General features: G+C 56.8%; 3 protein-coding genes across 3 annotated transcripts in view; all 3 read right to left on the bottom strand.

Annotated features, from left to right (window-relative positions):
* Positions 1 to 194: 194 nt before the first annotated feature.
* On the bottom strand, positions 195 to 4,539 carry VOLCADRAFT_80880 (uncharacterized protein). Its single transcript, XM_002949861.1, has 8 exons — positions 4,338 to 4,539; positions 4,152 to 4,190; positions 3,682 to 3,979; positions 3,289 to 3,371; positions 3,065 to 3,131; positions 2,541 to 2,772; positions 1,776 to 1,879; positions 195 to 425 (listed from the first exon to the last, which is right to left on the bottom strand). Exons 1-8 carry the CDS (start codon positions 4,503 to 4,505, stop codon positions 298 to 300), a joined length of 1,119 nt encoding a protein of 372 aa, XP_002949907.1. The 5' UTR covers positions 4,506 to 4,539; the 3' UTR covers positions 195 to 297.
* Positions 4,540 to 5,371: 832 nt separating this feature from the next.
* VOLCADRAFT_90416 (uncharacterized protein) lies at positions 5,372 to 14,291 on the bottom strand (the record flags this gene model as incomplete). The annotated part of the gene is made up of 12 exons (XM_002949860.1): positions 5,372 to 5,620; positions 6,758 to 6,985; positions 7,948 to 8,088; positions 8,779 to 8,966; positions 9,100 to 9,309; positions 9,822 to 10,055; positions 10,431 to 10,470; positions 10,946 to 11,313; positions 11,838 to 11,997; positions 12,307 to 12,420; positions 13,214 to 13,561; positions 13,875 to 14,291. 12 exons carry the CDS (start codon positions 14,289 to 14,291, stop codon positions 5,372 to 5,374), a joined length of 2,697 nt encoding a protein of 898 aa, XP_002949906.1.
* A 2,648-nt stretch (positions 14,292 to 16,939) lies between these two features.
* met1 (maintenance DNA methyltransferase) overlaps positions 16,940 to 26,099 on the bottom strand; it is a gene marked incomplete at both ends in the record, with an annotated part of 20,084 nt that continues 10,924 nt past the window's right edge. The window contains 15 exons of the mRNA XM_002949859.1: positions 16,940 to 17,050; positions 17,290 to 17,355; positions 17,744 to 17,797; positions 18,206 to 18,329; positions 19,293 to 19,366; positions 19,705 to 19,789; positions 20,128 to 20,253; positions 20,656 to 21,062; positions 21,549 to 21,686; positions 21,947 to 22,153; positions 22,670 to 22,786; positions 23,060 to 23,352; positions 23,785 to 23,998; positions 24,653 to 24,850; positions 25,453 to 25,962. Of these exons, the coding sequence (XP_002949905.1) occupies positions 16,940 to 17,050; positions 17,290 to 17,355; positions 17,744 to 17,797; positions 18,206 to 18,329; positions 19,293 to 19,366; positions 19,705 to 19,789; positions 20,128 to 20,253; positions 20,656 to 21,062; positions 21,549 to 21,686; positions 21,947 to 22,153; positions 22,670 to 22,786; positions 23,060 to 23,352; positions 23,785 to 23,998; positions 24,653 to 24,850; positions 25,453 to 25,962 (2,724 nt within the window). The remainder of the gene's footprint in view (positions 17,051 to 17,289; positions 17,356 to 17,743; positions 17,798 to 18,205; positions 18,330 to 19,292; positions 19,367 to 19,704; positions 19,790 to 20,127; positions 20,254 to 20,655; positions 21,063 to 21,548; positions 21,687 to 21,946; positions 22,154 to 22,669; positions 22,787 to 23,059; positions 23,353 to 23,784; positions 23,999 to 24,652; positions 24,851 to 25,452; positions 25,963 to 26,099) is intronic.

Raw genomic sequence — 26,099 nt, 5'->3', positions numbered from 1 at the left:
CGCCGTACAAGGTTTCCTTTATTCTGTTTCTGTTTTTTTGGCCAGCATAAAGGAAGGGAGAGAGGAAACAGTTCATTGCTATAACTACTAGCTAGGCTGCCTAGCTTCTCAGTAAGGCGGGACGGGGGAGATGTGGGAGGGTGTATGAGGGAGCCTGTTAGGGGGGGGGGACGGGGGAGACGGGGGGCAAGGAAGGGCGGGCGGCTGTGTGGGAGGAACAACACTTAGGGTTTTACCTCCCTCCTCATTGTACCGTTCCACTGCGGCTCGTGTGTACGGCATCCAAATACGACAGGGCTACCTGGTGGGTGAATCCGGTGTCGTGGAAGATCCGGATCTGGTTTCCCAGGTGGAGCAGCTGCCCATGCTGGACTGGCGGGTCGGGCTGCATGCCTGGCGCCTGAGCTGGCGGGGGATGACGTTCACTGCACCGCCGGATTGGGGGGAGGGGGAGGGCGGAGAGGGGGAGGGTGGGTGTATAGAGGAGCAGGCGTGAGGGGAGGGCGAGGTATAGCGGGAGGAGTAGGGATAGCGGGGGTAGGGAGGGAAGAGAGCAGGAGTACAGGAGCGCGAACACACACGCATACACACGCGCGTTAGAAAGGAGGGCGGTGGCGGCCCCCTTTACGTAGGCGGGGGGCTCCCTGCCTCTGCACTTGCCATTGCTGGTCCCCTGCGAGGGCGAGCGAGGTGAAGGGAAGGTGCTTCAGACTGCATCCTCCGGTTATGCCGCCGCTTTAATGTACAGCGGCGAATATAACGCTTTTGAGGAAGGTTTGCGTCTGGTGTGGGGTATTTATCGCCCATAACATAAATACTACGAATACTATTTCTTCAGGTGCGAATTTGCGGCTGCGCCGTGCTCTGCAGATATCTCCAATCTCTGAACCAACAATTAAACCCATAGTTAAACCCTGCGTATTGTTTGATCATCCGGAAAACAGTTTGAAGGAGCAGACCACTTATCGACAGCACTACGGCCAAATCACCAATACTATGCCTATGAGGTGACACGCATGGTCAGGACCTATTTGGACCATATCGACCGGATCCGAATGAGGTAGTATGCACCGATAAAGAAGTCATAAGAGCTATGCCGGCATCTCCGGCAACAGACTTTCTGAGGGGCGGGGACCTGCCGGCGCGGCTTTCCTCCGTAAAAGGGGACCTTGCGAGCTCCCTGTAAGAATGTCTAAAGTTAAGATTCCGCGGACTCATAGTGCACATGCAGTTCCCGTCTTGAAAAGTCCTGTGCGGCATTTTACCACCCGTGTGTACAATGTTTTACTGCTGTTATTGTTAACACTAAAGCCGCTTTGAGGTTTTAGGGTTTTAGGGTTTTATGCAAGCTTATAGTTCTAGGCGGCAACCCAAAGGTGCCAATAAGGAAGGACTCCCTCCCGTGTTGCTGGAGAGACAAAGTTGATGTCATTATAGGTTGGTACACATAGTTGGATCCAGATAGTGAATTGCATCATCGTACTTAATATAACATCTAAACAAATCCTTTACTCCACTCTCCCCCCATAAACAAACAGGGTAGACCCTCCTCCACCTCCAAAGCACTTGGCCATGATCGACCCCCAACACCGACCGTTCCAAAGCCACAAGGTACCGTACTAACAGCACCCCTAACGGATCATACAGCTAATTGTCATCAGCGCATCAAAGTCGCGAGCGCGGGACAACCGATTCCAACCGCTGCTGCATGGAAGGTCTACCACCGGAACCTTCCCTGCTTCGACCGGCCCCTCCCCCTGCCCCTCCACCTCCACCTGTCCCTCCCAGTAGTATTCTGGTCGTGAGGTCGTGTGTGATGAGCTGGGCGCTGTTCCACGTGGCCACGTAGTCCAGACCGTCAGCGACACGCGGCTGGTCCCTGCGGCCGTGGGCACGGACAAACACGGACAGATCGGCAAACAGACAGAGTGACAGACAGACAGGGAGACAGACATGCGGAGGAAGAGACACCTAGGAAGGAAAACAGATACCAGGCGTGGCAACTCGTAATGACATACATACATACATACATATATCAACTTGCGAGCTGACCAGGAACTAAGTTGATGCGCCGTTGATCCGCTAGATTTGGTTGGATGCTGGTGGTGAGTTGCCGAACTCAACGAATACATTCTGAAGTCGGATGGGGTGACGGATTAGGGTGCCCCTCTAGCAGGGGAGAGCAGGGACTGCCCCGGGAAAGGGGGCCGCTGGCGAAGTTAACCACCCTGTAACAACATACATATATACCCTGACGGAGTGCATACAGTGGAGATGTCAGAGGCAAAAGCTGGAAAGCGAATATCGTACGGTACGGCACTGCATGCGAACGATTGGGCCAGGAGGAAGCCCGTCGTCAACTCTCGTTCCCAACCCCCCCAGGAGGGGTATCGTCACCATATGGCGATGGCGAACTGGAATGCTGGAGCGCCCTCGCTCGCAGCTAGTAAGGGTGCCCACGGCGCGACCTGCTTTCCTAAATCGTATCCCCTGACGTATATTTCCTAAACAAGCAACACGCGCTACCGGCATTTACCCACCTGGCGTGAAGCAGCACTCGCTTGGTTCCCTGTACGGCAAGTTGGGGCTTGGAAGCGATCACCCTAGCCAGCTGCAACGCCGCCGCAACCACCGCGACGCGGCCAGGGCTGTCGTTACCGGTGCTAGCGGCGACGTCGGCTGTGAATGGTACGACAGTGCTGACAAGGCCGATGTGCCGCGCCTCCGCCGCGTCCACAGTTCGCGCTGTGAGAGCCAGGTCGATGGCGACACCTGCAGAGTGTCGTACAGGTTTGGTGGTGGCGTATCAAAAGGTGTTCATTTTCGCTCTTCTTTGTTGCCTCATTGCTCCTCTATGGCCCATTCTGCTTAACCATATCATATCCTGAAACACGAGGTTGAGGCAAACAGAAACGCAATAAATCCCTGGAAAGCAATTACATACATACACGCGCACACATATCGACATACACCCAAAGAAACAAATGTTGCCTTTCGACAACCAACTACATACCACGGTACATACATACATGCATACACGCTGGCAACCACTGTACGAACGTACCATGGCCAACTACATGCGGCAGGCGTTGCAGGGTCCCCAGATCCGCTGCGATTGCAAGATCCACCTCCTGTACGACATGGCGCATATACGACGAAGTACGGGTCAACATAGAGCTGTTCAGTTGCCCATTCCGGTGCGGCCCCGCATTGACATCTGCTTGTTGCCGTACTACTGCGAAGAATGGAGCCGATGACCCTTTACAAGCCGACATTATGACGACGCACCTTGACGCAGAAGGAGGCGTCCTGGCTGCAAATACGGATGTCGCACGCAGTGATTAGATCCACTCCACCACCGATACAGCGGCCTGAGAGGAACCGTATCGGACCAAAGCGAAGGTGGAGAAAGAGCTCTTCTGGAATGTAAGCTTTTCCCCTATACTGAAGGTGGTACGGCAGTACGGCATCGGGCATGAATCCTTTCTTTCCATCCGTCGACAGCCCCCAACAGCCTCCTTTAAATGTTTCCCGTCGTGTCTGAAGCCTACTCCTCCCTCTCTTACACTTTCTTGCACGACTCGGTGGTTTGTCGTGTCGATTTGTCCACCCAACTGGTGTTGCCTAAAGAGGCTCCCCCGCGTACCCCCTCATCCTCTTTTTCCATTCTCGCACCCTCACCTTGCACGGCAGCAATTACGGGTGCACGACACCTTTCCAGTTCCGAGTACGCGTCCTGAAGGTAGAGAATGTTTCGTCGCATAGCGGCACGTTGGGCACCCGGGCAGGGTTCCGCTCTACCCGAGGTAGCGGCTGCTGCTGCGGCGGCAGACTCCCCCGCCGTAGCTGTAGAAGCTACTGCCGGACTAGTGGCAGCAGTCGCAGGAGCAGAAGATGACGTCATGGCGGCGAAGTTACGCTGGAGGTAACCCACATCGATGCCCGCGCAGAAGTTCTTGCCCTGAGCTGCAACCACGATCTGCGTGCGGTGTATGACGTATATCGTATATGAGGAGAGGAAGTGTTTTGAGAGGAGGAGAAGGAAGATTACCGGGATTACGTGATGCAAAGATGCAAATATTAAGACGATGATGATGCGGGATATGTGTGGGATGTGGTTCTGAACCTTATATAGGTGCTCCGAAACCCACCACTCGCGTGTCTTGATGTGCGTCCAGTTGCTGAAGCGCCTGCGTGAGGACAGCAGCGGTGGGGAACGTGGGGAAGATTGGGCGGCAGGATAGTGTTGAGATATTGGGCGGGCAGGTGGCAGCAGGGGAAGGGACTGGCGTTAAAAGAAGCAAAGTTCAAATTCCGGTGATATGTGCAAGATTTACTCTTGGGAATTCGTCCCAGAGCTCCTCATGGAAACTGTTGTGGCGATGCGGACGTGCAAGCTCCATGTACGCGACGCCTGGCGCTGCTTCCACATGCCCAGCAACGATAGAGGTATATCCTTGAAGCTGGTTTATTAGCCTAGGTGTATATGCATCAGGAGGTGCCATTCTTGATGTAGCCCAGCGCGACCGGAATCAAGATTTCGCTTTAAATTTTAAGAAGCAAAGTATTTACCACCAGGGTAAAATTAATGGCACACAACATACAGGGTAAAAGTAATGGCAAGAGCCTTGGCGATGCATTCCAGGCCTCGTCAAGCAACCGAGGTCTCGGAGCGCCCAATAGCGATGTTCCCATCGCTTCGCATAGGGACATCCAAGTAATCGCCGTGCCAACGACTTCTGCCACAAATGCCCATTTTCACTACCCACTCCCTTTCCTACAGTTCCTTTCCCCTGAGCGCGCCCCACCTATTCCATGGCAAGTTACCTGCAGCTCGGGCCCTCATATGCCAGGACCCTCCCTTCCACCCGCACCCTGGCTGAACCTCTGACTTGCCACAGAACAGCTAACCAGGACAAATTCGTCACCGCTGCTGATGTAGTCCGCTGGACAGCTCCTGGGTACGTGGTTCCTACCACGGCCACACCGCACCGCTACCTTTAAGTAAATTTAAGCCCGTGGCAACTGTAGCTGGCCGTAGTCCCCTGGAACCTTGCCTCGAACGTTATCAACATCGAAACTCGAACATCGACACTGACATGAATAATAACAACACCGTCGCTGGCTTTCTCCGCAGCTCTTCCGCCGATGTCCGGATGGGGCAGGTAACCCGTGGTGGCTGACTGGCATAGCGACCTGCCCGCAGGTGCCACGTCACTAGGAAACTCTAAGAGTCAGCTAGGGTTAACGAGCTAAAGCCAGTCAAGCCGATTGATGGGCTTGGGCGAATCTCCAACTTAAATTATACACTGTCGCACACCAGACCATGAATGGCAAAGTTAGGTATGCTCGCCAGGACGAACATTGGATCCTAAAACGTTTTAAGAGCTTGGTCCAAGTTTTCAAAATTTACCTCTTGTACAGCGTATGTTAAATCAAATCTAAAGATGTATACATGGGCAGTCTTGCTGGAGCAGTTGGCATGGATGGGCTGGAGTTGCGGAGTGTGGCAGAGCTGAGCGGTGTATGTTTCATTATTGCTGATGGTTGTGGCGGTTGGTGTGGAATCCGCGATGGTGAGCTGAGGATGCATCTTGAGGTCCGGGACGCAGAGGGGCGCCTGCGGGGGGGGGGGCAAAGCCATAGCCTGCGGGAAGCTACCTTCGCACACAGATGTATGTCCAGATTTAATCCTTCGGTGAAGCGATATAGAATTGTAATGGTAGCTTTAAATGCAATTCTCAGTTAAGCGTGGCATGCCAGTTCATCACGAGACACCACACTGTTTGACAGACGGACACAGACAGACAGACAGACAGACAGACAGACAGACAGACAGACAGACAGACAGACAGACAGACAGACAGACAGACAGACAGACAGACAGACAGACAGACAGACAGACAGACAGACAGACAGACAGACAGACAGACAGACAGACAGACAGACAGACAGACAGACAGACAGACAGACACAGACAGACACAGACAGACACAGACAGACACAGACAGACAGCAGTGAATCCCGGGGCCCCTCGGCCCCCCGAAAGCCGCTTCGCGCCCGGAGCCCCTCGCCCATGTGACAGTTTATCGCAGGGTAGATCTTCCCCCCCCTTGATTTGTCGAACCCTGATGGACCGCCGCCGTACTTTACGGTGCAAGTCGCAAGCCTTAGCCCCTGTGGTGACAGATGATGGCCTGGCGCGACAACCCGGTATCAGCACCGTCTGCTTCGAAGCGCACAGAGGTCGGTCCTCATGACGCTGGTTAGTTTGGTCCTCAACTTCGACCAACCGAAACTGACCGAAAAACCAGGGCCTTACCTACAGCATGTTTATTGTTCACTTAAAACCTTTTTTATCCTCAAACTGCCTGAGAAGCTCCGAAGCGCCTCCCTTACAGCCGGGGGGGGTGAGGGCTTTCTCAAGCGCGCGCGGGCGAGATGAGATATCCACAGATAGCCACACCAGCCAACCCAAACCCTATATCATCAGCCTCCAACCTACCGTGTCACCTCTTTTCTCCAACCGACTGACTGTCTTTCCAGTCCGTCAGCTGCCTCCCTCGCACCAGGACCCGAACAACAGGACACGCCCCTACAGGAACACACCACCATATCACCACACCGCTCCGCTCCCCCATGAGGTAGCAGTACGACCCAAAGATGAGTAGTAGTACCCACCATCCAGCCACCGCGCTCCCAATTCACCGCAAAAAAATCGCCCCCAGCAGCAGAAGTTTTTCCATCAGTGCCGTACGCCACTCCCGATGCCGTCGCCGTAGTAGCTGCAGCCGTTCGTGGTGGTGTACCCGGTCCCCCGTCGCCACGTCGCCTCCAGGCCTGGAGCCAGGCCCATGACCCGCGCTGCCCATTCCTCGGCCTCCGAAACCAGCAGTGTACGGGAGCCTTCAGCTGCCAGGGTGGCCCGCGCCTGGCGTAACGCATCGCGAGGGTGTACGGCACCGTCTGGCGAGCACCAGCCGTCCTGGGGGGGGAGGGGGGGAAACAGGTGGTTGTATGGGCGTCCCTAGCATCGTGGTGTGTCCGTCTGTCTGTCTGTATGCATGTATGTATGTATGTGTGTGTTGGGCAATTACGTAGCTAGGCGACCTGAGAGCTGGATGGCGTTGGCCCGCAGTCGCCGTCAGCTGGGTGGTCAGGGGGTGCCCCAAGGGTATCACGGCACCTGTACTCATACACACACGGCTGCTGGCTGGAGCGGCAGGAGGGAGGGAGGAAAGACGAACCACACACGATTGAAGCTGCTGCCAGGGCAAGAGAGTAGCAAACGTAAAAACTGACCGAAAGGCGTCCGTGGCGACTGTGACGACTGTGACCTCGGGATGACGAAGTGACGTTGATGTCGGAAATCCTACCTACCTAAGCCGCCAGAATTAAAAAAGCTGAATAGTCAAGCCAATCCGTAAAGAAGTAGGTGTAGAAAAGTAGTAGTGAAGGCGGCGAGTAAAATAGTGCTGTCGTAAAGGTGGCCTAAAGTTGCTGGCCTGGAGGGAGGGAGGGGGGGGAGGGCGGTCCGGCCCTGGTCTGGTGTGGCCTGGTCTTCAGATGAGTCCATACCCCCCTTCGCTCTGCTTAGCTGCCTACAACTACCTTACTGCCTAAAGGACTACTTCGAGGTGGGCGGGTGGGCGGGTGGGCGGGTGGGCAGCAGCAGCGGGTGCTCCGAGCCATCAGCAGCTGCCAAGGGAGGATATCTCCCCCCAACCCTCAACCCCCCCACCGCCAGCCAGCCGGTCAGGCAGAGAGGAGGCACGCGGACATGACGGGGCAGGCTGGCGGCATCTTGGCCGCCTTGCCCCCCCCCCCGGGGGCGCCAGGTGGTGGGGAACACCAAACGCACACGTATGTAACACTCAGCCAGACAGCTATAGACTGTCCACCCAACCACCAACCAATAACCGACCCAACCACCAACTAACCACTCACTAGGGAATTGCAGTCCACGACCCGCAATGCGCGAGAAAGCGCTCTGAGGAAACTCAGCGGCACTCGGACACTCTTGTACGACCGCCAGGCATCGTCGTACGCTGTAGCCCCCGGCGGCAAGGGGCGAGCGGGCATGAACACCTGACCCACCGAAGGGTGGGGAGAGGGGGGCCAGAGAGGGGGGAGTAGCCGCCGTGTTTCTGGAGTTGGTTATTTTGGCGGTTAATTACGTACGCAAGGAACACTTATACACTTATACCCATGCACGCAATAGACAGACAGACAGACAGACATATAGTCATAAATCCTCGCCAATTCGTACTCACGGCTCAGTCCTCTAGAATATATACATACAGACATGCATACACAGTAGGCGGCGCCACTAGTCCATCGGTAGGATATTACAAGGCAGGCGGCTGATTAAGGCCTGACTTCTGCTCCCGGCCGACCCGGGTTCAAATTCGCCTGCCGGCTCCTCGGGTGTTTGAGGAGTGATGAAAAGGAAGGTGGCCCCCCATCATATGGACGATGTAGGACGTGATAAAATTAACTTGCGAGCCAACGAGGAACTAAGTTGAGGCGCCGTTGATCCGCTAGATTTGGTTGGATGCTGGTGGTGAGTTGCCGAACCCAACGAATACATTCTGAAGTCGGATGGGGTGACGGATTAGGGTGCCCCTCTAGCAGGGGCGAGCAGGGACTGCCCCGGGAAAGGGGGCCGCTGGCGAAGTTAACCACCCTGTAACGACATACGTACACACATGTGCCGGTACTTTAACCGCAAAGATCCCCAGATGCGATTGCCACGAAACACACATGATGCATACGTACATACAAACAGACACGCAGTTCCCAGTCACGCTGCGTACTAAGTACTCCGGTGTGCAACAGTGTCGCTGTTAAGTACTCCGGCCGGCGTGAAACACACATGCTCAGTTTCTTTCGCCAATCACCTTTACGCGCAACTCCTCGAGACTTGGCATTGCGTTGAAACACTCCGCTGCCGTACAAGGGCACTGCTGTGGTGACGGCGACCGCGACGCCAGCAGCGGCAGCTGCTCTGAAAGCTCCCCGGTGGTGGTAGCTCCCCCCCGCCCGGACCACAGGCAGCAACTCACGCGGCGCAAGCGGGGAAAGCCTCCACTCACATACCTGTGGTGGAAATAGTCCACATGAACCACATGAACACCCCGATTATCGAATTGTTGTTGTTATTTTTATTCTTGTTGTTGTTGTTGTTGAAAGTTGGAAGTTGGTGTAAGAGGCGTGTCGGTTTTTTCTGGAAAGGAAGCCCCAATATCCTAAATCCGCAACAAGCTTTAAAACCAAGTCGTACCGCAAGCAAGCCAGCGCTTCCTCCTCCTTCATCAAGCGCGGATGCAGGCAGGAGGTTAAATCCAGGGAGGTTACGCTGCTGGGAAGCCAGGTAGCCAACATCGCCGCCAACAGAACCTCGCCTCTGGACGACCCCGGGGTCCCCTCCGCCGTCATCACTGCCGCTGCCGTCGCCGTTGCCGTTGCCGTTGCCGTTACCGTCGCCACCGGCGCTTGCAGCGGCACATCGGTTTCAGAGCGACGGCCCTCTCCTGGTCGGCTGGTTCCAGGCGCGGCGGCATCGCTGCCGCTGCCGTTGCCGCTGCCGCTGCCGCTGCCGCTGCCGCTGCCGCTGCCGCTGCCGCTGCCGCTGCCGCTGCCGCTGCCGCTGCCGCTGCCGCTGCCGCTGCCGCTGCCGCTGCCGTTGCCGCTGCCGTCGCCGCTGCCGTCGCCATGGTGTTGGTCGGTGCTGGCAGCGGTGTTTTCGGAGCGCGTGGCTGTGGTGGCGGCAGCGACGGCTCCCCCGCTGCGGTTATTATTATTGTTATTATCGTCATTACGTTCCTCGTTATTCCTGATATTCTCGTTCCTGTTGTCGACGTCGTTGTTTGCGCCCTCATTGTTGCCACTGTTATCGTGGCGGTGTTGGCGGCGGTGGTGCTGGTGGCAGCAATGACGGTGGTTACCCTGCTGGTTATCACGCGGGCTGGTGTTGACGGAAGGCTGACGGTTGCGAGCCAGGTTGCTCCAGACCTGGCTCAGCGCGAGGGCCACATCCGACACTCGGCTGAGTGCTGGCAGCACGCGGTTGTGAAGTAGTTGCAGGTCCTCGACGAGCAACAGTGTCGACTAACATACAAAATTGGACGGGGGCAACACGGGGGGCCCGGGCGGGAGGATAACCCGGGCATTAAAACACAGCTTGGCGGACCGACGGGGTGGTGACGGTGTGTGTGTGTGTAGGGGGGGAGGGAGAAAAAGGAATAAGAAAGGCTGCTACTACCACCCCGCACTGCCTCTCCGGGTGATGTGATGTGATGTGTCCCGCCAGCCTGAATTGCTCCCCAACAAGGAAAGCCCCTGGCAGGGCCTATAAATTGCTTTTGCTTTTGCGTTAAAGAGGGAAAACCGCGTGTTAAGGAGGCTTGTACTGCCTTGTACGGATGTACCGCCTTGGCAGGCCGGCCCCGTCTTTCCCCCCGCCCCCCCCTGGGGAACGAGGAGGGGGGGAAGGCGGGGGCGGTGAGGCGGACAAGTAGAAAGAGGTGGAGAAAGGGGAAGAGACTGCATGGAGAGCTATGAATCTGTATCTACGCCCGTCGTCTAGCGCACCCTGTCCGTACAAGACCCTCACCAAGCCTCCCCTCCCGTCGTAGCGCCGCAGCCGCGGAGGCAGCGGTAGCCAGTGCGCTAGCGTCCGTACACCGCAACGGTGCAGTACAAGCTCTCGGAGCTGTCGGAAGCTGCTCAGACCGGGGGAACGGCGTCCAGATCCACTTCCCATCTCGTCCCGAGCTCCGCCATCGATATTGATGCCGCCGCCTGCGCCGCCACGGCCGTTGGCCTCATCATCATCATCACCGCCGCCGTACATGTCGCCGCCGTTACCGCCGTCGTCGTACAACTCCTCGGGTGGGTTGAGCCCCCGGTGTTGGTCCCGTCCCTGATACCCACGCGCCCGTACCTGCTGCCTCCCTAACTGTCGCGTTTGTACGGCACCCGTACGACACATATTCCCATCGGCAGCGGCGGTGCCGACAGCTCCCAACGGGATGTAGAGATTCCACAAAACTTCGGCCTTGGCGCTGTCGATGCGTCGGCGGCGCTCCAGCAGTTCTTCGATTGACATCGGGGGTGACGATGGCGGCTCTGGCGACTTCGGCGGCGGCGGCGGCGGCGGCGGGAGCGCTGCGAGCTCCAAGGACGTCAGTCCCGTCAGCGCCGCCGCCAGCTCGTCCAGCTGAGCGGGACGGTTCAGGACCATGTACGGCAGCCACAGCTCTTCTAGTTTTCGGAGCTTGGTAACGCCATCTAATAGTAAGGCCCAGGGATCTGTAAGGGACACCACCAAGTTTTTTTTAAACACAATTGGGATTGGGATGGGACGGAAAGGGGATTTCGAAATCGATATCGGGAATATGGTGGTTGAAAAAAGGGACGGGTTTCAGAGGCGCCGTCAAGAAACGACGCGCGCACATTTCTTGTTGTCCTAAGCAAAAGCCAAACCTGGGGATCATTACTACCGCCCTCACCCACCCGCCCGCCGCCACGCCGAGACCCCCCTGTAGCGGCCCCTGGTGCACCGGAGGTCCCATTGGCTGGCTACACACCCCGCACATCGTCATCATCATCATCATCATCATCATCGCCCTTGCGTGCGGGTGTACCGTAGTACTTTTTTGGTCGTTAACAATTTAAGCTTACTATTGATAGCTGTCTATTTTCCTGATTTATTCCTGTTTAACTCCCGCCTAATTATGTTTAATACCTGTTTTTCCTATAAGCAACACGACGGGGCGAGAAAAGGTGTACTACCCTTCTGGCCAGCTTCCCTCCGTACACTCCCTCCCACTCACCCCGCCCACTGAAGCTTCTCCGGGGAGTGGGATCCGGGGAGAGCCCCATGGTCGGTCGCGCCGGGTGCACCAACGGCCCCGCAGGGCACTCCACATCGCAAACCAGCGCCCGCAAGTCCGCCATGCCACTAACCGCCCGCCCCACTGCCCGCATCGCAAGCTGCCAATTGGGCCTTGCGCGAGCGGGCAAAGAACTAACGCGGGCGCCCCGTTGCGGCAACCACATCCACGGCGCCGCCGAGTCCGCTTCGCGCCATCCAGGACTGCCGTACATCGCCTCCCACTCGTCCTCATCTTCGCTACTCTCAGACCGTAGATGTCGCTGCTGCTGCTGCTGCTGCTGCTGTTGTTGTTGCTGTTGTTCCATCGCCTCCAAAAACCCCATGTCTCGTCCGCCGCGGCCGCGGCCGTGCCCCAGCTCCTCGCCGCCGTCGCCATCACGCCACCGTCGCCACCGCCGCCGCCGCACCTCTTCAAGGAAGTCATTCTTGGTCTCCAGGAGCTTCACGTCGGTTGAGTCCAGGGGAAGTGAGTGGTGATAGTCCAGGCCCCGCAGCTCCAAGCGCGTAAGCTGAGTCAGCGCCTGTACGGGGGTCGGATGGTGGCGCGGGGGGGCCCGTCGTGGCGCGGGCGCCGACAACATCAGCGAGCGGTGAACAGCGAACAGCGAACAGCGGCGGCAGAGCGGGGTTTGGGAGGGCCCTTTTTGAAAAGCAAAAAAGGGAATCACGAGTAGACACAGCACACAGTAGACCAATATCCGCAAACGATGATGTCTTCGGGGTACCCCCCTCTAGCGGGTCGGTCCGGCGCTTGTCGTAGTAGTTCCCACTCCTCCCACTGCTCCTCCTCCTCCCACTCCTCCCACTCCTCCCACTCCTCCCACTCCTCCCACTCCTCCCACTCCTCCTCCTCCTACTCCTCCCACTCCTCCTACTCCTCCCACTCCTCCTACTACTCCTACTCCTACTCCTGCTCCTACTACTTTGACTACTGTAATAATAAGGAATGGGGTGGGGTGGGGGTGGGAGAAGCTCTCACGTTGTTGGGGGTGGGTTGGCTGGCGCGTGGCCGCATCTGCAAAGAAGGTTCATCAATTAAATGTTCGACCCTAGCGGAGGAGCGGATGGAGGTCTGCCGACCTCTCATTTCCTTAGGGCCCAGAACTGCCCAGACTTCGCTTCACTTGCGCCAATAGGGGGCTCTCTCTGCTTTTGCAGGCCAGGAGAGGAAATAATACGGTGAAGTGCGGATAACGGCACTCATTGCAATCTCTAAAAACGAACACTGGATGGCGGCTATGTGCAAAATATGCTGCAATATGTTGGGGGTGTTTGCGCAACCCCACGAAGGCGACCCCGGGGTCCCGCGCTGACCTTAATTTGCGGCATAAGTCGGTGCAGACGGCACACTACTTTGTGCAGTACAAGTGTACGAAGTCCGGTTAGGGCTCCGAGACCACCCTCGCCCGGCTGCCAGTCGCAGCGCAGTCCGCTCAGGACAAGGGTCCTCAACGGCAATGACGGTGGCGGCGGCAGCGATGACGGCAGCATTGACGGAAGGGCCGGCTCCGCCGCCACGGGGGCCACTCCCGGTGACTCGTCGGTGAGCAGGCAATCCAGGGAGGTCAGCACGACGGGTGTGAAGTCCAGGGTGACGTCCTTGTGGGATTGTAACGCCAACGCTGTCAGACGAGGAAAGGACTTGCGCACAAGGTGGAGATCCTAGGGGGGTTCCGGTCGGGATGAGCGCCGGGAGACAGCACAGGGGACGGCACAGGAGGCGTTTTTATTAATCAGCGGCTATCCTGTGCAGATGGTGTAGCGTTGGGTTATGCGCACTTACGACTTGGGTTTGATGGGGAGGAAGTTGGGTGGGTGGCAGGGGGGGGGTGCGGTGGGTGGGTGGTTGCGGGGAAAGGGAGGTGGCCAAACCCGCCATAAGCTCCTAACCCTACACCGTTACTTCACACGCCTCGCCTTGCGCTGGACGGACTAGGGTCCTGATTTGCCGTTCATTAGGCATGACTTGCCGTACCTCCTCTGTGATGTCGTACGCAGTGACGATACTGAGCCTGCTGAGGCTGGTGGAAGGGCCCAGCAAAGGCAGGCACGAGACCAGCGGTTGGAGATTTGGATCGGGTGGATCTGGTGCGTATCTCCGGAACACCGCCGCCGCTGTTGGATCCGACTGCGGGCCCCTATGAACGAACCATCGGACCGCCGCAACAGCTACGTTTGTATTCGCCCGCCTCCGTCGCGACTGACGCCAGGATGGTCGCGGCAGGCGCCATCGTGGCTGCCGAGGCAAAAGCGCCTGTATAGCGGCCGCCAGGCCGTCGTACGCAGCGTCCTTTAGTCGATCCAGCACACACTGGGCAGAGGTGACGATAGAGGCAGAAGCGGACAGCAGTCCGTCGGTGACAGCATCGCAGGCTGCTCGGTAGTACGGCATGATGGCGACGGCGGGAGCGGCGGCGGGAGCGGCGACGCTGAAGGGACCGCCGTTGCGTCCTGCAACAGCCGCCGGCGGTCGGCAGCCTACCCATAGCCGTACATTTGCTGCAGCGGGAAACTTGGCCTTGAAGAGGCCCTGGTTTGTGGCGGTGGCGTCGCCGCCGCCGCCATATTCCTGCTGCTGCTGCTGCCGTCGTTGCAGCTGCAGGAGCGCCCGCTGTATTTCTGGAACGTCGAGCACGAGGTTGAGGTGTGTGTAGGTGGCAAGGGTTTGGTCAACCCAATTGGCCCACTTCCGGTTTACTGCCCGAAGGTCCAGACGGTGGCCTGGAGGAAGGTTCCAGAACAAGTTGACGAGGACATCCGCGGGAATATCCGTGAGGTCGTGTTGACGGTCATCGGTTGGCGATCCAAGCAGGTCCAAACATGTTGTTACCGTTTCGGTTGGGTTGGCCGTTGAGTTGCAGTTGGCTGTTGGGGTCGATTCGGCGGGTACCGTTGCCTTGGGGGTTTCGGCTTGGAAATTAGCTGGCGCATGAGATGCCATCGTGTGTGCGCGTATATATATAGGGATAGGTGTATGTGCGCGTCTTTGTGATGGTGGGAAATGGGGCTGGGGATGGTGCGCGATTATGGTGTGTGGTGTCGTATGGGAAGGGGGGGTTGATGAGGGCGGCTCCGTGCAGATCCGGTAGGGAGAGCAATGGAGGCGCTGCTTTGGTGTCTGGTAGGTGTGGCAGCTGAGAGAATGGAAGGGCTGTAAGGGATGGAAGCCAGTATGTGTTGGTCAACTTGCCGCGATCCGTCCTCTGTGCACCGCTGGACACCAACAGGACACTTTGTAGTCTGGCCCTCGGCGATCGATAAGGTGCCTTGACAGATGAAAATAACAAGGTTTTATTATTCAACTACACAAATGCTAACCTCGATTTACATGTTACAGCTAGCCGGACACAACGACATGCCGAACTTGGGCAAGGGAAACCAGCCAACCTTGCTACAAAAGACCGATAAACTTTAGCTTCTTTAGCGTTAATGTATTTTCCCTTATCAGTGGCAACAATCTCATAGCTGGTTGACTGTGTGTTAATTCGATAGTGATTAGCTGTGACGCAATTAAATTACGCGTTATGATAATAGTACTTTTCAAAGCACAGTGTGCAGGGGACAGCTCAGACCTCAGTGAGGTCACCTCACTTACCGACGACTTCCTGTGGAACCAACGCGCTCCGAAACAGCAACAGTCGAACACAGCTACTCAACACAGGACCACAGGCCGCCAGGTCTTCGATGGGCCAATTTATGGGCGGCAACTAAATATATCTGATTTGTTGTCTCGGTATTGGGGCGTTTGACAATGATTGCAAGCTTCTTGAGCTCGTACGGCCCAGGCATGCCAGGCGCTTTATGGTCCACTGGAACCAGAAATGGTATTATAGTCAAAGAAGGATGAATGAGCAGTTAAAAGCTTAAAGTGATCAGATATCGATGTTGGAAACTTGTATGTCAGTGACTTGACATTCGGACAGTGACAGTGACATGACATTCGGAGACGCGGCTGGCATGCCCCCTCCTAACCCTCGCGTACCATGACGCGCCTCCGCAAGCCTGCACAAGATTAGTCACCGTCGTACAGTACGGCATGCACGACCAAGCATAAATACGCGCCAAAACGCATCTCGAGAGGCCTTCCCCGCATGGGCCACCTAAGACGCATACAGCGCCTAAAAACAGCTCTACGCAGCATACCACCCCATTCAACTGGCAAGCAGCAAGTCCGACGCATACCGCCATGCAAGAGCCCTGCTACTCCCTCTCTCACAAGACGTTGGGGGGGGTCTGTTGTCAACATACACCCCCATCTGCCCGCCACCACCACCGGCAGCACCAGCAGCAGCTGCCACCCTCACAAGACCATGTAAAATTGCTCAGCAGTCAAGCAACACGACACGACACGACACAACGAACAGCCGATGTCTATCTGCCAGTTCCACGTGCTGGGTCGCTGGCAAAGCGAGAGGAGGTCCCCGCACAATAAATGCCCTTCAGTAACGTCACTCGGCTGATCACTGGTGATCCGACGCCCTCAGGCCCTATCCATCTACTCCCGTTTTCCCTTAACCCACCCATGTCCTGTCGTGTTTGTTATCCCTGATCTGTCCGAATATCAGTCCGTCATCAGTTCAATTATCAGTTCGACATCGCCCTCCCTGGTCACAGCGTAGCAGTGTAAAGCTCAGATAGCCTATTCATCACCACATGCCATGCCATGCCATGCCATGCCATGCCAACAAGAGCTCACTGCTGATCGCCTTGACACTGCCACATGGAATGCAGATGTGCGTGTGCGGCTCCCCGTGGGGCTAGACCACTAAAAGATGTTTTCACGACAACTGTTACGACCAGGAAATCGTCATGAGCAGAATCACTAAGCAACTCGTAGCGCCTCGTTAAAGGGGATGGGAAACGATGCAAGGATAAGGTAAGGGATAGGTTGGTCCGCCGCTCATTGGTTTGAGAATATTATTTGCAATAGTAGTGTTGCAGTAGCAGTAGCAGATAGTGTGTCATCACGTGTATCACAACTGCTCTTAGCCGGCACCTGCCGGCACCTCCTGTCTATCTCGGCTCCTTGCCGCTGACCTTCTACTTATGCTTGTGTTGCTGCTGTGGCTGCTGCTGTGGCTGCTGCTGCCGGCGGGCTCGCATCGATTGGATTTTCTCAGCGGCCTCCTTCGTATCGCGAGCTCGGCCCTCCTACACACATATAGACATGCGGATATACATACAAGGTCACAAACATGCGTTAGAGGTGGCCAAAACCGTAAGGAAATTCAGAAAGAGGAGGGATGGATTGGGCCCGGTTAGAGGTAGCTGGTTTTACGTACAGAATAAGAGTTGCATGGGCAGCAAGTCCGTGGGCTGCCGGTAATTGATGGACCAATAGTACATCAGTTTTACATGAGAACACCGTACACTGTACACCATAAACGTACCTTGAGGGCGAGACGCAGCTGCTGTCCGAGGGCCCGAGCGAGCGGTGGCGGCACCGCATTGCCCACCTGACGGGGTGGCGAGAGTGAGGACAGAGGAGGGGGAGGAGGGTGGGAGAAGGGGGAGGAGGGTGGGAGAAGGGGGAAGAGGGTGGGAGAAGGGGGAGGAGGGTGGGAGAAGGGGGAGGAGGGTGGGAGAAGGGGGAGGAGGGGGAGCAAGTAAGTGGCGGCATCCAGCCGACAGCTGGCACCTCGGCACATGGCCGGGGGTGGCAGTAGGGAACCAGAAAGAATGAGGAAAGGCAGCGAAGGAGATTTCGCGACAGCCATTTTTCCATGGCTCCATTTGCAGCTCTCAGTGTTCGGACTGTCGTCAAACGTGTCGACGGGTCGGTTCGCAACCCTAAGTTAGCTAACTAGTTATCTCCAGTGATGCTGACTGGCTGGCTGGTCGTACCTGACGATGGCGGCAGATCACGTTACCGTAGAATCGGAAGTGGTCAGGAAAACCCTGCAGGCGGGTTGGGGTTGGGGTTGGGGTTGGGGTTGGGGGGTTGGGAGTTCATGGCGTATCTGCACGCGATTGTTGTATTATTGGGTACAATGCGACACGTGCAACGGAAAATCGCAGTGTGAAAGCTAATGCAGGGAAAATGCTGGTTTATCCATTTCATATCCAAAACTCCAGCATCGCGTTAGCGCATTAGAAAAAAAATCCACAACCACACCATCCAGCCAGCGTAGCCATTTACAGCCACGGGCCCACCCACGCGCCCTACAGCCGTGCCAATACATACACCTTTTCCCCCGTCTTTCCCCCCCTCCCCCTCTGCTTCACTCGTCCGCGGTTCGTCTTCCCCCTCTCCCCCCGCTTACCCCCTCTTACCCCCTCACCCCCCTCTCCCCCCCCCTCACCCACCTGGCTCCTGGCGCACTCCCTCACCGACACGATTCTGTCCTGGTCGGGGTGGAACACCTGACCCACCTTGCCCATGGGGTTGGGCTCAGTGGTGGCTGTGGGGAAGTGGCCGTAGGGGTCCAACCTGTACGGGGAAGTAGTATGGGGAGACAGGATGTGTGTATGGCCGCGGGAAGTCTAGGGTGATGTCCACGTAAGGGTTCTCCCTCTAGGTGTATGCATGTGTGTTTAATGATCTTTTACCGGAGTTGGTGATGAGGGAAATGCTGATGGTGGTGGCACACAGTGATATAAAACTTCATGTACTTCATGTAGTCACCGGAAACATGTGTTAGATTTTTCCAATGAAGCTGTTGTAGCTCGACCTAGCTGCTGCTCGGGTTTATTAAGTGCATTTGATTGGAAAGGGTGAGTGATGTCGGGAGCCCGTAGGAATAAGCAGAGGCGCTGTACTGGATAGGACCTAAAAGCCTATTATCCTATCCTTCTTAGCTAGTGGACAAAGCAGGGGGTCGTGCTACCACAGTCCGAGCGATGCGACGACAAGCACAGGGTAGCCCCCCCTCCGAGGGGGGGCACAACGAACCCTTCCCGTGAATGCATGAGGTTGACTGGGCACATGTGAAGAACAAAGGGAAAAGGCACAGGATGCCGTAGGAGCAGCAGCAGCAGCAGCAGCAGCAGCGGGAGTTTGCAAGTGTTGTTCGGAGGATATGCACATGCATGGGCCAATGCAAAGGCCACACACAGGGGGGGGACATGCGTGCGGCGGCGCGCCGGCCCCAACTTAGAAGGCATATATAGAAGGAAATAGAGGAAGGTAGAAGACGTCGGAATGTATCCCTACGTGAAATGTGTGTATGAGTGTGTTACGGCCAGCGGGTCGCGGCAGGTGCACGCGGTGAAGCCTGCACGGGACAGCCCGGAGCAGGTGTACGGCACCCAACACCCAAAAGTTGTACAGCACGAGTCCTTTTTCTCCGCCCCAAGTTGTTCTCTCCATGTAGCGGTAGAGGACACAACCTAAACAGAGCGCCCAGTCAGGCCCGCGTCGTACACGGCTACACAGGGGGGAACAATTACGCACCTGCCGTACAGCCCCCGCCAGCCGTTGTGCCTGTCAGCCGTGTTAGGCAGACAGAAAGGAACCAGCGACTCGCCCTGCATGCGTGCGTGTGTGCGTGTGTGTGTGTTTAGGTATTTATATACATACGCACGATGAAGATGCGGGGGGCATGAAAGGAGGAAATAGCCGTCGTGAGTTGCCAGTTGGTGGTTGGAGGAAGGCTAGGGCGAGCCCTGCACACGCACACTCACACTCACACACTCACACACACACTCACACTCACACACTCACACACTCACACACTCACACACTCGCACACTCGCACACTCACACACTCACATCTCGACCCAAGTGATGCTCCCTGCCGCATAATACAATTTGGGTTTCCACCGCACAGCCATCCTCTTTGTTGCATTGTAATAAACAAACGCACCTTGAAGAATTCCCTGGAGGGGTCCTCAGCCACAATCTTGAGCAATACACGCCAGTCGGCACCCGGCACCCCCCGGGGTATACATCTGGGTGGACAGGGAGGGGGGAGTGAAGGTGGCGGCGGGGGGCCCGGGGCGTGGGAGAAAGAGGGGGACGATGTGATACATTGAGTGTGCGCATCTGGGGGTCCGTGTGTGACAGTGCAGGGTGTGGGGTTGGGGGGAAAGTGGAGCATATGCAGTGGCGAGTGGAGGGATGGAAGGAAGCTTCAGGGGACAAGAGACACACGAACCTCCCTCCGGGGGGGGGGGAAACGGGGGTTTGCTGCCCTAAAACCCTAAAACCCCACAACTCAGCGCCGTTCCCTCTTCACCCGTCCCGCTTCCCGTCCCGCCACCCCTTTCCACCCCTTTCATTCCCCCACCTGCATCGCTCCAGGTTGAGCTCGTTCATTTGCTTTACCATGTGGTCTCGGAGCTCAGAACCCGCCGAGCCGCGAATAGCCCGCTGGAAGGCGCTCGTTGGCACGGCTGTGTACGGCAACACGTCCCTGTCGTACAACATGAGGGCATCGTTGGAGCGAGTAGAAATAACTCTTTGTTCTGCCTCCTCTCCAAGGAACGGCATGCAAACATTCCTGAGCGGCAATGCTTTCGTGACAACACGGTGCCGCCGCCATTACTGCCGTTATTACTAAATACTGTGCAGTACTGTTCGAGCAGTGCATCACCTTTTTTGCAACCTTGTCACAAGATTTGGATTTCCCCAGCCATCGTGAAGCTATCATCGTGTATGAATGCACGCATCGTGACTCATAGAAGTCGTCACTCATCTGGGCGCCCAAAACGAACCAACCCCTTTTTCCTGTTCTCCGCTGCGCAATCAATCCCCCCCCCGCTGCACAATGGAAAGCATTTCTTTTAGCTACGGGAGGAGCTACAGTGCCACTCACGTCTTGGCGTCGTTGTCGATTGGCGGCAGGTCTCCGATCGCGTCCCGCACCGTCACCGTCCGCAGGGGTGCTCCGGGCAGCGGCGTCCCCGAAGCAAAGAAGAAACCCCCCGGGGGCGCCAAAGAACCCCCTGCGATATCCCCACCTCCACCTCCACCTGCACCTCCACCTCTACCGCCGTTCTTCACGCCGTCTGCGCCCTTGCCTCCCTTCCGTCCGCCGCAGCTGCCCCCTGCAGCAGCGGCCGCATTGCCACCCATCCTCACTCCCAGCTGTGTCGCCACAAAGACATGTCTTGGTGTCGGCCACTCGGGTAGGACTTCTCCAGGGAGGGCAGCCCAGATGAAGGTGCGCTTGCGGGACTGAGGGACGCCGAAGTGGCCAGCGTTGAGAATACCGAACCGCACCTGCGATTTAAATCAGGGGGTGGGGTGGAGGAGATAAGGAGGGGGATAAGAGACGAACCACAGGCGTTTGAAGCTGATATACCAGGGGTCGAAACTGCAGGGGTAGACAGATACTGAGAGAGTGAAGGGGAAAGAAGCACCTAGGGGCCCCCGTCATGCAGAGGAAGGTACGGAGGAGGGCGGCACAGGGACGGGGTGGGGTTGGGGCTTAGGGGTTGAGGGTTGTGGGGTTGTGTGTAGGGGGGTTACATGCAATATGGAGGGTTGTACGTGTGTGTGTGTGGGGGGGGGGTGCGTAAGGCTTACATGAGATAGTTAAAAGGATGGAAAAGGAGGGAAGATACAAGGGAGCTTTAGAGCTTGTACAAAATGGTACGCGTACATACGGACGCGGCAATCGTGCAGTTGAGGAAAGGCAAAAGCGCAGCCGTGTGGACCGGGAACCCGCATCAAGCCCCTCTCAGTCCCAGCCCCTCTCAGCCTCACCTGGTAACCGAGATCCAGCAGCGTCCGTACGACAAGTCGAAACACCTCCCCACCGCGGTACACCGCAAAGTTGCGCACGTTCTCCAGCAAAAAGTACCGCGGGCGGTAGAAATCGCAGTACGACAAATACGCCATGACCTGAATGGTTCACATTGTGATATCGACAACCAGCCAGGGTTTGAGGATTCGCACAAATGCGGTGCGGGGTTGTGTGTGGGCATGGTGGCAGGACCCGAGAGTGGGGATGGATCGCTGCGTGACGTACATACAGACGTCCACGTCATAAAACCACCACAACTTCTACATAACTCCTACATGACCACCCACCTACCCTCCCCAACCCCCAATAGTCCCCTCTCCCCTTCCCACCACCCCATTACCCCCTCTCCCAATCTCACCATGCTGTTCTGCACTTGAGACCAGAGCCCCTTGTTGAACCGGTTCATGCCCGAGTAGCCCTGGCAGGGCGGCCCGCCCATCATGAGGGCGACCGACCCAGGGGTCGGCAGGTCGCCCAGGGTGGCGGCGTCCAGTCCGGCAGCCGCCTCCACACACGTGGGGTCAGCCAGGCAATCCGCCTCAAACCCGGCCTTGAGCATGGCGGCCTGTGGGTTTCATTCAGGTGGGGAAGGCCCCAGGTGGGGAGAGTCGTGATTGGGGAGATGTGGCGCTCGCCATGTTTCAGGTGAATAGTGGTGGTAGCGGAGTAGTGTTGCTGGGGGGGGGGAATGTCGGGAGAAAGGAGGAAGGAGGGTAGAAAAGAAGAAGGGCGGGGTGTAAGCACAATCGAAAGACGTGGATATCGTTGAGAGTCGGGTTTGGGGTTTAGGGCTAGGAGTGGTGCGCGTGCGTGAAGAAGGCAAGCGAAAGGAGGAATAATTTGGGATGTCGCTACTAAGGCCCGTGGCTCCCGCCCCAAAGGGAGACAACAGCCGCGGCACCCACCCACCCACCCCCCCGCCCCCCCGTTTATTTCCCAGTACCCGGCTGCTAATGCGCTGGAAAAGAAAGAGCAAGCACCCACCCACAGACCCAGCCAACCCAACTTTCATTCACCCACCCCCAATTACTCCTCCGAAACACACACCCTCATTCCCCCATCCCGTTATCCGCCACCTCACCCGCAGCAGTACGTTGCAGTTGTTGCAAAAGACCTTGGCATCCGGGTTATTGAGCTTATATGCCTCGGCTGCCTCACTGTCGTACTCGATGGCCCAGCGAGTACGAGCCACGCCGGCCTGGGAGGTACGGCACGGTGTAGATGGATGGCGTCAGCAAAAGGAATGCGATGGCGATGGCGGCGGACGACGTCATCAGCACGGATGCTTTCGAGATAGCGATGACCAGATCACACTGTCATTTTGCATTGTCATTGTCATTGCCATTTTGCATTGTCATGGTCATCGTCATGGTGCCGAACCCGGTCAAGCCCATGCCCCTGTGCTCCCCGGCGTGTGCCCCACCTCTTTCCCCCTCCCCCCTTTCCCCCCTTCACTCCCCTCGCCCCGCACCTGGTGCATACCCTCGCTCAGTCCGCCACACCCGGCAAAGATGTCCAGCGTGTCCAACTGAATACCCTCGCCGCCATCTTCGTGAACTGCCGCCTCTACGTCCTCCTCCCCGTCCCCCCTTCCATCCTCCTCCCGCGCCCTGCCACCATTGACCTTGGCGCCAATGCCGTACTGCTGCTGGCGCGGTGCTGGCAGTGGCGGTGTCGGGAGACGGGCTGGCGGGGGCCCGGGTGTGGCGCCGGGCTGGCGAGGGTCGTACGACCCAACCACTTGGAACGTATCCAGAACAGGATCTGCGTTGGGAAAGTAATGTAGCAACGCGGGGGTGGTGGGGGTGGCCTGTGGTTAGTGTGTTTGCTGACACGTAGCTATGCCTTCCTTCTCCTTTCCTTCTTCCTTTACCTCCAGCCGTGCATGTGTGATGTGTCGGATACATGCGGATGGCTCTCCTGGTAGCGGCAAGGCAGCAGGGGAAACCCTACCTCCCTACCTCCCTGCCCACTGCCTTACCTACCTACTGGTTTAGCCACTAAAGTACATGAGGGCGGGAGGTCATCATAGGGGTTGGTGGGCGGGGTTGGAGGTGTGGAGCGACGGGGGGAGAGTGCTCATCAACTTCCCTTTCCTCCTCGATGTATAATCACATGTAACAAGCAGTGTGCAGCAGACACACACGACATAAGCGATATCCTCTTCTCGCACATACACACAAAGCACGGACGCACCAAACACACACACAGACACTCGCAGGTACCTACTCTTCGGTCGTGGCTGGCCCAAAACGACGTCACATTTGCCGTATACCTCCTCCACGGACAGCTCTAGCATCGCTCCGGTCTCCTCCGTTCCCTCCGACAGCGGCGGCATGTAGAGGTCCCACCAGCCAGCTCGGTAAGCCACATCCGGGGACACGTCCTCAGGCCGGTAAAAGCGGCGGACCTGCGGTACATACGACCATGGTACGGCAGTTTAGTACGACGAGTTGATGCAACAATGTAATAATATAGTGCTGCTAGCAGGGAAAACATTACGAAGGAAGGAGAATGGTATGGGTGATGCGAGGAGAGAGCTGATCTGCCGACGTGTCGCAGACAGGGTAGACATCGCAGCCCCCCCTTAAACACCGTCCACACATACACAAATAACATGTCAAGGAAACCCAACGGAAAGGCCGAATAAGTACTCTGCAAATACATAATGGTAGTACTACTACTAGGTATTCCAGCGAGAAGAGCCCCAACGAGAGAGACTCCAATACCCCGGCAGTAGGGTGGTAGGTGGGGGCCATAGGTCGGGGGCCACAACGGACTGCCGTACACTGCACTGCACTGCACTGCACCACTGGGAATCCGAAGACAGACAGACATATGGATGCAGAAGTGGGGGCAAATTTACTGGTGGATGCTGTCAGGAGGAGGACAACACGGCCTAGGCATTCTGTCACTCCAAAATCCCGATGAGAGGTATGTAAACGTGTGTGTGTGTATGTGTGAGGGTAGCAGAGTAGCATCCTCCAATGTTTTCTCCAAAATCTTAACTTCCTCCTTTTGCCCCTAACAGCCACCCACTACCAACACCCCCTATCCCCGACACCTGAATAGTGAACGGAGCAACCGCCTCCGCGGCCGACGCCATCGCCTCCTTCTTGCCCTTGACACCGGCCCCAGCCGCGTCCCCTGCTGTCCTGGGGTTGTTCTTGTTGTTCCCCTTGTTGGTTACCTTCACCTCCACCTCCACCTCCACTGACCACAGCATAGCCACCGCAAAGGCCCGAAGACCGTTGTTGCTGCCCTGTGGGGGATGAGGCGATGCGTATATGTGTGTGTATTATTGGGGATTAGGAAAACAGGAGTTGTGATCCAGATAAAGGGGCCGGGTGGGGAGGGAGGGGGTGTTAGGGTGTGGTTATGGTGTGGTGCATTATTTGGGGTGGGGTGCAGGAGCGGGGTGCAGGTGCAGGTGCAGGTGACGGTGCAGGTGCAGGTGCATCATCCTTCGACTCAAGGAAGAATGGTTGAATGGTTTGAGAGGTTGTTGAGGATGGATGGACTCCCCCTCCGACCGAATTACATAATCCTCTGACCGCGTGCAACTCCTTTTGTTGCACGATCTGAGGACCGTTATATATAATGTATATTGGTAATTATATACACCAATATACATACATCTATACATCTATATCACTGTATTGTATTATACGTTGTAATATATGTGTATGTATATGCAAAAAATCCTGGGTGTTTGTAGCTGCTATCTATCCTCCATCCTCTATCATGCCACATGCGGTATCGCCACAAGTGGAAACTCAAGGGACATGCATGGCAATGCCGCCTCGGCTCTGCGGTGGCCTTACATGTTGCCGTACAAAGGTACGGACGCACATACAGACTGACCTTGTGTGTGGTTGCCCGCTTCCGACGTGGCGGTGCTGCCCCTGCTGCTGCTGCTGCTGCGATCTGATTGGTGCTAGTGTTTCCGTTGTTGTTGGACCTGTTCGTCTTCATCCCTTGCTTTTGCTTCGCGTTTTTCGTCTCCCTCGCCTTCGCACGCTGCTTCTGCTTCTCCTTGCCCTTGCTAGCTCGCTTTCGTCCCCGCGCTGCAGTCGCATCAGCAGCCGCGCGGCGCGGGTTCCGCCGAGCCGCATCGCGAACGTCCTCGTCCACTCCCTCGCCGCCATCATCATCGTCATCATCATCCTCGCCTTCGCTGCTGCTGCTGCCGCCCTCCTCCTCCTCGTCATTATCCTCTGAATCCGAGTCGTTGTCCTCGGAATCCGAATTCGGATCGTCTGTTCCGGAGCAGCTGTCTGATCCCGTATCCTGCTCCTTGTCCTCGCTGTCGCTCTCCTCCTCCTCCTCCTCCTCGTCCAAGGCAGCCGCGCGGAGGTACAAAAAGTCGCCGACCTGCCAAACATGCGTACGTAGCTCACGTGATACACCCGTCTTTACACAATCGACCCCGGTATCGGTCAGCTGGTGGCTCGGAAAGCAGCTCTATACATGATCATAGCTGCCCCTCTCCCTCTCCCTCTCCCTCTCCC

Source organism: Volvox carteri (genome assembly GCF_000143455.1).
Source record: "Volvox carteri f. nagariensis unplaced genomic scaffold VOLCAscaffold_16, whole genome shotgun sequence".
Lineage (NCBI taxonomy): Eukaryota > Viridiplantae > Chlorophyta > Chlorophyceae > Chlamydomonadales > Volvocaceae > Volvox > Volvox carteri.
The sequence above is the reverse complement of the archived record's forward strand: the minus strand, read 5'-3'. Positions and strand labels throughout refer to the sequence as shown.